The sequence below is a fragment of the Nestor notabilis genome, unplaced genomic scaffold (genome assembly GCF_000696875.1).
Source record: "Nestor notabilis isolate BGI_N333 unplaced genomic scaffold, ASM69687v1 scaffold35983, whole genome shotgun sequence".
NCBI lineage: Eukaryota > Metazoa > Chordata > Aves > Psittaciformes > Psittacidae > Nestor > Nestor notabilis.
In genome coordinates, this window is record NW_009923944.1 from 1,674 (window position 1) to 13,536 (window position 11,863).

An 11,863-nucleotide genomic window follows, 5' to 3' on the forward strand; every position below is an offset into this window, starting at 1 on the left:
ACCGAGGTTTGAAAGGGAGTGAGCACAAAAACAAATGCCCTTCAAGCTGAGCTTTTGCAAAGAGATCACAGGTGTTGATCTGCATGGATTTCTTGCCATGCATTTGCTTTTTGCTAATGGGAAGAGTAAAGGAACCCAAATTTGTGATACCATTAGAGATAAAAGAGAACTCTTGGAATTGTTGGGGTTTTTTTCCTCCCTTTTGTACCCCCCCCAAAAAAAAAGAAAGCCAGGCTTTTTATCTCATGACTCTTAATTTCACAAGTATTTGATCTGCAATAGAGCAAATGACAGACAAATATATCAGTAATAGCTGTAGCAACCCTTTGTGTCAGTTTTATGGGAGGTTGACTGGCAACATCTCCCAGATTGGCGAACTTTGAAGGATGTAAACAGTGGTTATAACCACAGTGCTGAAAATACAGGCTGATTGGTGTGGTCCTTTTCTCAGGTTGCTGGAAGCACAGCTTCAGGATCAGAGAAGAGAGCATGAGGAGGAGGTAGAAGCTCTGAAGAGCCAGGTGGATGTAATGAAAGAAGAGATGGAGAAGCAGCAGCAGGCTTTCCTGCAGACCCTGCAGCTCTCTCCAGAGGCACAGGTGGAGTTTGGACTTCAGCAAGAAATTACACGTCTCACCAATGAAAATCTGGTAAGAGGCTGTACTGAAAATGCAGCCTAAGGAAGAGGAGAAAACCCAGGCCGAGTGGAAGGAGATAGGAACCATGAAGGGGAGGGAAAGGCCCTGGGGTCTCTTTTATGTCTCCTAAACTCTGCAGAATCCTTCAGCATCTCCCATTGGTGCATTTGGGGGCGTTGGTACTTGGCCTTGGACTATTGTTCAGTGGCTGTACGACTCTTGCGACTCCCTAGGTACTTTATTTTCCATCTTCTTTAAGCCTGTCCACTTTGTGGCACTGCCTACCAAATGAGATCACTGGGGACCCCTGTAATCTGTAGTTACGCACACAGATAACACAGTCCTTTCTTCTTACTTGCATTTATTGGGAGTGTGGAGGAGCAGTTGTTACTCCAAAAACTTGGCCTGGCTGATCATAAATCTTCCTTTTCTCATCTCTTGTATCTGGAGTGAACATTGGTCTCTTCTGAGTTCAGGTGAGGGCTTCTTGCCTTTCTCAACAACTCTAGTATGCAAGTAGTGTTGGAAGTGTTTAAATGATTAAAAGTCAGGAGTAAAATGCTTTGGATGGTGTGTTGTGAGTCTTGCCTGCCTCAAACTCACCCCATAGTTTTTGGGCTTAATGTTTGGTTTGTTTTTTTTTTTAAACCCAATGCATCTTCTGTTTTTTCAGGATCTTAAAGAATTGCTAGAGAAGTTGGAAAAGAACGAAAAGAAGCTGAAGAAGCAGCTGAAGATTTATATGAAGAAGGTCCAAGATTTTGAAGGTGACTTGGCTGTTGGTAGACATTGGGGTGGAGGAACAGCATTCTGGTTTTGCTTCTTTGGTTGGCCTTGGAGAGCTGCAGGTTTTCTCTCCTTCTACTGAAGTAAGATTTTGCTCATTCTGGCACTGAACTAGCAGCAAGCACTGAGCTCATTGTTGGCCTGACAGCAGGGAACCGAATGTCCAAATGGAGCTCCTGGGTCGTGCTTAGGCTGCCTTTGAGCAAGTACAGCTGCACTGCTGTAGCTTTAGCTTGTTAACATTGTTGAACGTGGTAAACTTGGAAGAAGGCCCAGGAAGTGATGGGGGACGAGCGCTTGGTGGAGATGTTGGTCTGACACTTGGTGTATCAGGGTTTGGAGGGTATTTAAAGAAACCTTTTTGCTTTCATTGCTGTCAATGACATGACCCAAGCAGAGATAGAGGAGACCAATGGTTAGCAGGCAAATGCGCTGATCTGTCGATTTTGAGGAGGAATTAAAACCACTTAGGTTTAAAATCTATGCGTATATTCTGCTTGATCAGAAATATCTCAGATGTGACATCTGTGTTGTATAGAAGGACCTTCCCATTCTCTGGAGATGCCGTGATTAATCAGAGAACCCCATTCTTGTGAGCTAATTTTTGAAAACTAGGCATTAAGTGAAATTAAGATGAGTAACTGGAGAGCTTCCATGGCTAGCACAGCTGGTCTCTTACACTGTAATTTGCATGCAGCAGGCTAGCAGCCTGCTAGTTTCCTGCAGTACTTGTGTGTTGGTCCCTTCTCTTTTATTAAGCTTTTATGGAAGCACAGTGTTCAGTGGTGTGCCACCATGGTTCTTCAGCTTTACAGCCAGCCAGGAGATGTGATGTTTCAGTGTATTTTCATTGTCTGGCTATGTTTTTTTTTGCTCTCTGTGAAAGACATACATACACTAGAAAGCTTCCCGCAGAGTTACTACCTTCTAGCCTGTGGTTCCTTAGAAAATAAAAATTACTTCATCTTTTCCTCCTTAGATCCAACTTTTGTGCTCTTTCTTTCATTCAGAGTCAAGACTACTGCTAACTGGTAATTCAAGATCTGGTTCTTTATATTTTTTAAGTCTGTTGAAGATAATTACATTATTAGAAACTTAATATATAACACTCTGTCCTGGTGTCTGCTTTAAGGCTGTGGAGGAGACGAACAGTTCTCAATTGCCAGGTACCACCTTTCATGCTCTTTTCTCTTCACAGCAATCCAAGCCATGGTACCAGCAGAGAGGAGGCAGCATAAGCGTAACATGCAAGCTGCTGTTCAGAGGAAGGAGAAAGATTTTCAGGGCATGTTGGAATATTATAAAGAAGATGAGCCACTCCTCATCCGAAACCTGATTACAGGTGAGGAACTTGCTTGGCTCCTTTTTCTCTTGTCTGGAAGAGTTTGTAAACTTGAAATCTCAAGGTAGACAAATAGATCTTCCTAAATTAATCCTTTCTGAGGGCTGCATGTTTATGGTGACAACAGTTTTGGTAGGTAGATCAGTGCAGAACTAAGCAGATAGACTAGCATGGATGTAAACCTTAAGAATAGGGAAAAAAAAAAAGAAAAATACAAAAAGGAGGCTGTAGGGCCGGTGGTAACTTGCTGAACATCATACAGAGTGGTAGTTGATGGGGAGGGGATAGCAAAGGGTAGACCCTGTGGGGTTTGTGCAGCAATGGAACAGAAGTAGTTCGGTTTATGAGATGATAACAGATAATAAACTTGGGAGCTCCTTTGTGCTGGCAGGTCTGATGAGAATTGCTGCAGCATCTCCTTATTCAATGCTGTTAGGGAAATCATGCTTCCATGGCTAAAGTGTTAGCATTTACCATCACTTACTAACCCCAGCAGAATCTGGTAAGGATCTAAAAAGTGTTCAAAGAGCAGTGCTAGCCCATTGCTGTGGTCTTTGAAGTTCCCCTAATCAAACAGGCTTTTTCTTTAGAAGCTGCAAATGCCCTAAGCTGCCGTGGGGATTCAGTATTGCAAGGGAAAGGATTTTACTATGTCATGAATTCAGTGGTGGGGCTTATACCCTGCGGGAGAAAGTCCTAAAAGCTTTAGGAAGCTTTTCTAAGGTTGTTTAGAAAAACTTTTCTAGGCTTCTGAAAAGCTAGAAAAGGGTAGGCTTTTACATGGGAAAGAAGATCTAATGCTACCTATGCATCCATAAGGTGAAATGGGACATTGTCACAAACTTCAGTGCAGACAATGATGCTCTACTGAGGCATAGTGTTGCAGCTCTTCTGCTTTGGCTAGCTCCAGCAGGTCCATCTGTCCTGCAGTTGTACCTCTGGTTCTGTGTCCACATTGCAGAGAGGGCTGCAAGTCAGAGAGCCGAAATCTTGTCTTCTCCAGCCCTGGGCAGACAGGTTTGTCTGGGTACAAGTGCAGCTCCGGTGCTCACTGCTTTCCCTGCCAGTTGGTGGATTTTAAGAGGATTTAAAAGCAAAAAAACTCTTACTAAACCTTCTAGATCTCAAGCCCCAGGCGGTGTCTGCTACTGTTCCTTGCCTTCCTGCCTACATCCTTTTCATGTGCATCAGACACGCAGATTACATCAACGATGACCAGAAAGTACACTCCTTGCTCACCTCCACCATCAATGGCATTAAGAAAGTGTTGAAGGTAGGTGTCCATTTTCTCTTGTCCTAGGGTTGAGATGCTCTAAGATGGTAATAACCATGTCAAGTGTGATATTCAGCTCTCATAATAATTTTCAAACCAAATCACTCTTACGGCTTCCCTTTTAAAAAGAACAAGGAGAATTAATATTTTAGCAATAAAATTGTTTGCGCTTACAGATTAAAAACAGGGAACAAATGGCTAATACTGCCCATCTGCAAAGAAAGAGTTCCATGATTCTAAATGAGGAAACTCAAAATCACTTTGTCTTGCTATGCCAGCATCCCCCACTGAAGGGGAGGGGAGTCTCACATTGCTTTAATTTTGCTTCTCCAGAAACACGGTGATTTTCAGATGACATCGTTTTGGCTGGCAAATACATGTCGCCTCCTTCACTGTTTAAAGCAGTACAGCGGAGACGCGGTAAGAAACTCATCATTGATCTTGAGTATGCTGGCATTCCTCCAGGAAGGGTCTTCAGGTCTCCTGGGTCTAGTGGCTTTCCTCTGGTTGGGAGTCATCTCTGACTTTGCTCTTTTGTTAATTTGGATATAACATGGGGCAGCTCCTAGAATCACAGAATCCCAGACTGGTTTGGGTTGGAAGGGACCTTAAAGCTCATCCAGTTCCGACCCCTGCCACTAGAGCAGGTTGCTCCAAGCCCACGTGTCCAGCCTGGCCTTGAACACTGCCACGGATGGGGCAGCCACAGCTTCTCTGGGCAGCCTGTGCCAGCGCCTCACCTCTGTCATGGTAAAACATTTCTCCCTTCTATCTAGTCTGAAGTAGACCATAGGTTCATGGGACATTGCATTGAGACATTTGAGAGCTGAAAGCAGAACAGAGTATTTTGAATTTCATAGCCAACCATGCACTTTGATTTGTCCGAACAGGGGATTTCCTTCTGGTAGGGTGTTTTGAAGGCTGTTCTCCTAGTTCTGGTAGATCCTGAAGCTTTTCATTAATCAAGATTTTTTTAGACAGGGGAAAACTGTCCCAAATTTTGCAATTTTTTTTCTGAATGTTCCTACTGATTTTTTTTTCACCATTCTGTTCAACTAGATCAAAATAACCACGCTTCAAGAGAGCAAAAACGAAAATTATAATGTAAGGTTTTGGAAAGAAATCCTCTAATTTCTTGCCACCTTAGCAATATTTCATAAGTGAAATAAGTTTTATTATAACTGATCCAAGAAAAGCAGATCATAACAGTCCTTTTAGTACATCACATGTTGCCATCTTTATAGCCATATGTTCTGGATATTAAAATTTTCAACAGAGCCAAAAATGTCATTTCTCATTTAGTTTTGGTTTGGGTTAGATATATTGAGCAATCAAGCTTTTAAGAATAAATTAAAAAAATCATAGAATCAAATTAACTATTCGGGTCATTCACAAGATAATGACTGGTGTGTAAAACTCAGTGCTGGACTTCCAAGATTTAAATTAAAAAGAAAATTAATTTAAATGATAATTACTCATAGTTAAGCTCCTCTTCGCCCTCTTCTGCCTGGATAACAACATTACATTTCAAGAAAATCCTCCCCAGAAACCCAGCAAGTTGGGAAAAAAAAAGGAACCCAAACTTAAATTTCAGATTCTTTGCTGTGATTTACTGTGTTAAATGAACCACTGTTGGCAAATTAAGTTGATAACTGGTGGAAAGGAAAAGTAATTCTGAGCAGTTTTCAAAATACTTTTCTTTAGTTTGAAATCCAACCTATCTTAAAGGAAACAGGATTAAAAGGAAATCCCAAATTAAATGCAGTCTTGCAGTGCAAAGAGCATTTGTCAGAAAAATGGAGAAATTCTGAAGTCAACTCAAATTGTATATGTTGTGGTTTTGCATCTTGCTAGTCAGCAAACAACAGAAAAAGTTTTATAGTTACCGATTTGGTGTCAAAACAAGAAAACAATATGAACAGACAATTAAAGTGGCTGTGTTGATTACAGAATTAAGTTAGATTACATTTGCTTCTGCCAGCAAACCTAGCTCTAATGTCTACATAATGTCTACAGAACTTGGGGCTACAGCATCAATTGCAGGATCAGAGGTCAGCTTCAGCAAAAAGCAGGGAATAAATTCAGTTACTTGGAGAGATTTCCAAACTTCAGATCTTTAAAAATATTGTCAAAGCATATAGCATGTGGTTATATTTTTTTTAAATTATTTCCTAAAACATTAATCTCAAAATATTTGGTTTCCCATAAATAATTGTGTCTTACAGGGATAAACAGCTAGAAAAAGTTTCTCAGGCACTGAAATGTCATTTTCTAGTTCATGTGTATATTGCTGTTAATACAGATGTTGGTCCTTGCTAAAGCTAAAATAGTAGACTGCTCACTTAAGGATACTTTTCTTCAAAAAGCAGACCTGTAGTAATAATTTATGAACAAATGTCTGAGCAAATCAAAGGTGATTTATGAGTCTAGATCTTTTCTATAATAGAGTAACAGTGTTCTTTGGTAACACCTCTGGATATATTGTACTGTAAGGGCTGGTTGTTTTTTTTTTAATAGAGTGATTTTACTGGACTATAAATAGGTGGAATAATGAAACCAGGCGTTTTAATCTCCCATTCAGGTTTTCATGGCACAAAACACGCCTAAGCAGAACGAGCACTGTCTGCAGAACTTTGACCTGACTGAATATCGCCAGGTGCTGAGCCACCTCTCCATGCAGATCTACCAGCAGCTCATTGATATAGGAGAGGGCATACTCCAACCCATGATCGGTAAATTCACACTAGCCTTTAGGAGGGTGTGTTTTTTCACTGTAATTATCTACTCTGAAGGTTTTTCAGACCTTTGAACGATGCTAGCATGACCTCTCCACAAAGGAAAAGCCTGCAGTTGGTCGGAAGGCGTATGTTACAAAAAATAAGGGCTTGGTTTGGAGCAGGTCCTTGTGTTAGCAGTTACCTGGAGTTGGGGAGGCAGACCTGGATGAGTTTTTATTTTCCCCTATGATAGAAACTAATAGAAATGAGGGTTTCCCTCACCACCACGATAGAGGATACCTCCTTTACTGTTGGGGAGGTGGTGACAGAGGTGAGGTGGTGCTGGTGGGTCTCGAGGTACACAGTTTCCCTCCAGACCAGGTTCACAGTTAAGCTTTTCATGGGTGGAAATGCGCATTATGAGAGAGGAGAGAATGGGGAAGAGGAAAAAGAGACTAATAAAGCCCTTGTTTTGCAAGGGTGAGTCAGTATGAGAAGAATTACCTCCCCAGCTACATCTGTCCTCCTCATTCCTAAGCTAATTGAGAGGTTGTGCTCAAGCACTTTATATTCTCTAGCTGCTAGTGTTTTCCTTGAGCTCCCAGCCTGCTGTATCTGTGACACTTTCCCTTTACCCTCCAAATGTCCTTGCACAAATTTTGGCTGTACCCGAGGGCATCACTGCCTACCATCACTGCATGTACCTCCTGCTCCTTACAGGAAGTTGTCCTGTTCCTCTGTCAGTTAGTCAGGCTGTTATTACTTTTAATCTATCTTCATTTCTTCCAATTCTTTGAGCTAATTAATCACTTTAACTGCAGAATTTAAGGGTCTGTGGTGAATATAGGGAGAGAACTGATTACAACTCAAAGGAGAGCTGTTGCCTGTTTCTGCAGCATCTTAAGTGATTTCTGTGTAGTAACACCAAGGAAGAAAAAAAGTGTGGCCTTACAGATATATTTTGTGCTTCAACTATTTCATATTGTCACCGTAAACTATCAATTCATAGGTCTGTCCTGTTTTCAGACCTGGCAGCATCCATCATGTTGCATCACTGAGACTGCTGCATGTTTACAACTGCTCACAGAGGGATCAGTTCTTGCCAATAGTGACTAACAGGTGGATGGAGGTGCTTTTAGCTCATTTTGCCCCCTTTTTCAGTGTCTGCGGTCTTGGAAAATGAGAGTATCCAAGGGCTTTCTGGTATCAGACCGATGGGCTACAGGAATCGCTTCTCCAGCATGACAGATGGTGACAGCTCCTACAGCCTAGATGAAATCATTCGCCAGCTGAACACATTCCACACCATCATGTGTGACCAGGGTCTGGACCCAGAGATCATGCAGCAGGTCTTCAGGCAGCTCTTCTACGTGATCAATGCAGTTGCCCTGAACAACCTCTTGTTAAGGAAGGATGTCTGCTCGTGGAGCACGGGCATGCAGCTAAGGTGGGACAGGGACTCGGGGCAGGGATGTACCTGCTTAAGGAAGCTTTGTTAATTTATGAGGTAGTGGAAAATTGGAAAATAAAATACAGTGGTGTAAATAAGGGGAGAAACTGGATTCAGCAGGGGTGTGATGCAGATGCAGTTAAATCTAACCCCCACTGTGTAATGCCTATGCGATGCAGTTTGCTGTGCCACTTGTGAGTTAAATACATGTTATAGTAATATTGTCTGGGGTGTGCTTTCCCCACCTGTCCCTCACCAAGCCTGGGCAGGTGATGTAGGACAGGTTGGACTCTGGGATGTAGAAGTCTCTGGTTCTCTTCTACTGCTGTGTCTGTGATTTTTAATGTTGTAGTGTCAAAGGCTCCAGTCTTAAAGATCTTAACCCCCCGTTGCTGTGTGCAGTGCCTCTGGCCTCTCATGAGCTGCAGGGAAGTGGCAGCACGGACATCTGCTGGCCTGGTATCAGGCGCCTACATGCCCCATTGCTGTCTTAGCATAGTGGTGTAATAAGGGTTGAAATTTGAAAGGACAGCTAGTACAAACCTGCCACAAAGGGGCCATGAATATTTATCAGCCTTGGCATAAATCTATCAACTTCCTTCTTAGTGCAAATGATTTAAACCTTTCTTTTGCTACCCTCTCCCCTTCCCACAGTGGATCCTTTGCGTGTTCCCCTTCAGCCTGGGAGTGTGCACAGGCAAAGGCATTTTTTGTGTATGTATTTTCAAAGGTACTTGGGTACCTTGCAGGATTTTGTTACCATTTAAAAGCTTGTCAAAAGCTTAATTTTAATTGACTTTTGAATCTGAACGAATACAAATGCTGTAGAAAAGCACGTCCCTTGTGCTGTTCTGCTCTTACTTAGCTCATCTGTTTCTAAGGTACATAGAATATAAATTTTGCTTTGAGTTGTTGAGTATTAAGCTTTGGTCTGGTTCTCTCTTGCCATGTGTATCACAAATACGAATCACAAAAAGTCACATCTACCAGCACTGCAGCATACCTTGAGTCTTGTAGAGGATTTTTCAGATGCTATGTCTTATCTCTGGGTTGTCAGCTCACATCTTATCTTGGTTGCTTACCCAGGTTTAACATAAGCCAGCTGGAGGAATGGCTCCGTGGGAAGAATCTGCAGCAGAGTGGAGCAGCAGAAATTTTGGAGCCCTTGATTCAGGCAGCACAGCTTCTGCAGCTGAAAAAGAAAACCTCAGAAGATGCTGAGGCCATCTGCTCCTTGTGCACATCACTCACGACCCAGCAGGTAAGGAGAAGGGCAGAGATTCACACCACAGGGTAACCAAAGGAGTGGGAAAGGGTGGTCTCCTGGTGCCAGCTCTTCAGTGCCTGGACTCAACATGCACCTCGTGCTTTTCAGAACTACTGATAAGTTCTGACCGCTGTCAGAGGTGTTCATCGCACTGGCTCCTCCTCTTACAGTGCCACTGATGACACTGGAGCTCCAGAAACCTGCAAAGTTGAAATCCAGATCCGAGAAGTTCATGGTATAACTCAGACACTTGGGATTTTAAATCCATGCGTTGTCATTTCCCAGGGTCTAACCTGTCTAGGTCTGCAGGATGCCCACCAAAGATTCATATTTGGGGCACGAAGTTGATAACTACCCACGTAGGCTGGCGAGATCTGACCTTAAACTATAAGACTCCATTCCAGGTGGATATGTTTTTTGCTGCTGGATTGCCTGGTCTTACTTTGATAATGGTGTAGGAGGAAAGAAGTGAGAGGTGCGAGTTGATCTCCAGTGGTTCTTGGAGATCCTTTCTCCTGTATTTCTGTTTCCCTGTCTTGAACATGTGTTCTTGAGGAGCCAAGGGGAGGAGCAGAAGTCTTGCAGAGGTGACATCAGAAGTACTGGGAAGTGGTCATGTCAACCAAATGGAGTCCCTGTGTAAATCTGTTGTTCAAGTGTATTCCCAGGTGATAGTCTTTGCCATAAGAAGTGGCTTTGACAGGTCTGTAAAGGCTCACCATAGCTTAGAGCAGGCAAAGGAACACCAGGGTGATATTTGTGCTACTTCTGCTTCTCAGTAGTGCCATGGGAGACTTGTTATCATCAAATCACAGAATGGTGAGGGGTGGAAGGGACCTTAAAGATCATCTGGCTCCTCCCTGACACCTTCTACTAGACAATGTTGCTCAAAGCCCTGTCTAACCTGGCCTTGATTATGGCCATAACAAGACAAACTTCTAGTGGTGCTTTGTATTCTGGAAAAGTTTGGCTTCTCATGACTGTCTGTAATCGTATTTTGTTTTCAACAGATTGTAAAGATACTTAATCTCTACACTCCAGTGAATGAGTTTGAAGAACGTGTGACAGTAGCTTTCATACGAGACATACAGGTAAATTTCAAGGGCTGTAAAGTGGAGGAGATAGTACTAGTGACTGTATTAAGTACTGATCTGTGTAAAGTCATTACCAACTCAGACGTTTTGTAATAGGCATACTGCTGCATGTTGTCCCATATTTAGCGCCGTGCATGTGCACATGCTTACTTGCAACATACAGCTGCAGGGATAAGTGGGCTGTTAATCACAAAGAGCAATAATCACCCATTTTCCCAGCTCAGCTAATCCAAATCTCTTCAGTAGCAACACAATTTGGAAGTAAGGTTGCAGGAGTCAGCAAAACAATAGTGAAAAGGAGTTACTTCCAAGGTAGAAGATAGAATATAGTAACTAGAGGAAAAATAAATAAATGAAAACCAAACACTTTCTAATGCTCACAAGGAGGAGGCAGGAAAAGGAAACGGAAATATCTTCGGCTACTCCTAGAATATGCCTGTGTCACTGAGTAGCTGAATCAAAAGTGGTCTGCTCGTAACATGCAGTGCTGCTGTGCGAGGGGGTCATGTTGTTTCCAAGCCCTGTATCTTGCTTTGTGGTCATGTAGCAAAAGTAGCTGAGTTATTCTGAAGCAGTATTTCATACAGTCTCTGTAGAAGTTACTGTAGATACTTGCTCAAAGGATGGCTGTGACAATAGAGAACAAAAGAGTTCTCACCTTTTTTTTGCAGTATCTCTGAATTGTGCACATTCTCAAACTTCTGTGATGTTAAACACAGAAAATGCAAAGAAAAGGCAACAACTGATACTAATTAATTTTTTTCTCCCACACCTCATATAGATGCACTTGCAAGAGCGAAATGACCCTCCGCAGCTCCTGTTAGACTTCAAGCACCTGTTCCCAGTTGTGTTCCCGTTCAACCCATCCTCTATAACCATGGACTCTATCCATCTCCCTGCTTCTCTCAACTTGGAGTTTCTCAATAAAGTCTGAAGAAAGCATGATTAAGCCTACCTTTCATACCCAGAGATGTCCAGCAGGGAAAGAAAAATCCTGAAAGGAATTTAAGGAGCTCTTTAAATAGAGACCAAAACAGGCTTGTAGAAGAACCAATACACAGTAATAATTGGATGCTAAACTATACACTAAAAAAGAGACTAATCTGTGATTATTTTCTTTTTTTTGGTAATTTGCAGCTCAGAAATAAGGATACTTGAAATGTAGATTTTACTGTTTGATTTTTACACTGACATAGTTCAAAGCTCATAATCATCTCCAAAAGACACTGACAGAAAAGAACAGGGAGTGGCATCCCCACTGATCTTCACAGGTGTCTAGGAAGAAATGAGAGTTAA

At 42.3% G+C, this 11,863-nt stretch overlaps 1 protein-coding gene across 1 annotated transcript; it reads left to right on the forward strand.

Annotated features, from left to right (window-relative positions):
* Positions 1–451: 451 nt before the first annotated feature.
* Positions 452–11,501, forward strand: LOC104401307 (unconventional myosin-Vb-like; the record flags this gene model as incomplete). The annotated part of the gene is made up of 10 exons (XM_010012404.1): positions 452–650; positions 1,312–1,405; positions 2,623–2,766; positions 3,888–4,039; positions 4,373–4,459; positions 6,621–6,771; positions 7,918–8,203; positions 9,293–9,467; positions 10,484–10,564; positions 11,349–11,501. Coding segments are annotated over 10 exons (1,522 nt in total), but the record flags the coding sequence as incomplete, so codon positions are not given.
* Between the last annotated feature and the right edge of the window lie 362 nt (positions 11,502–11,863).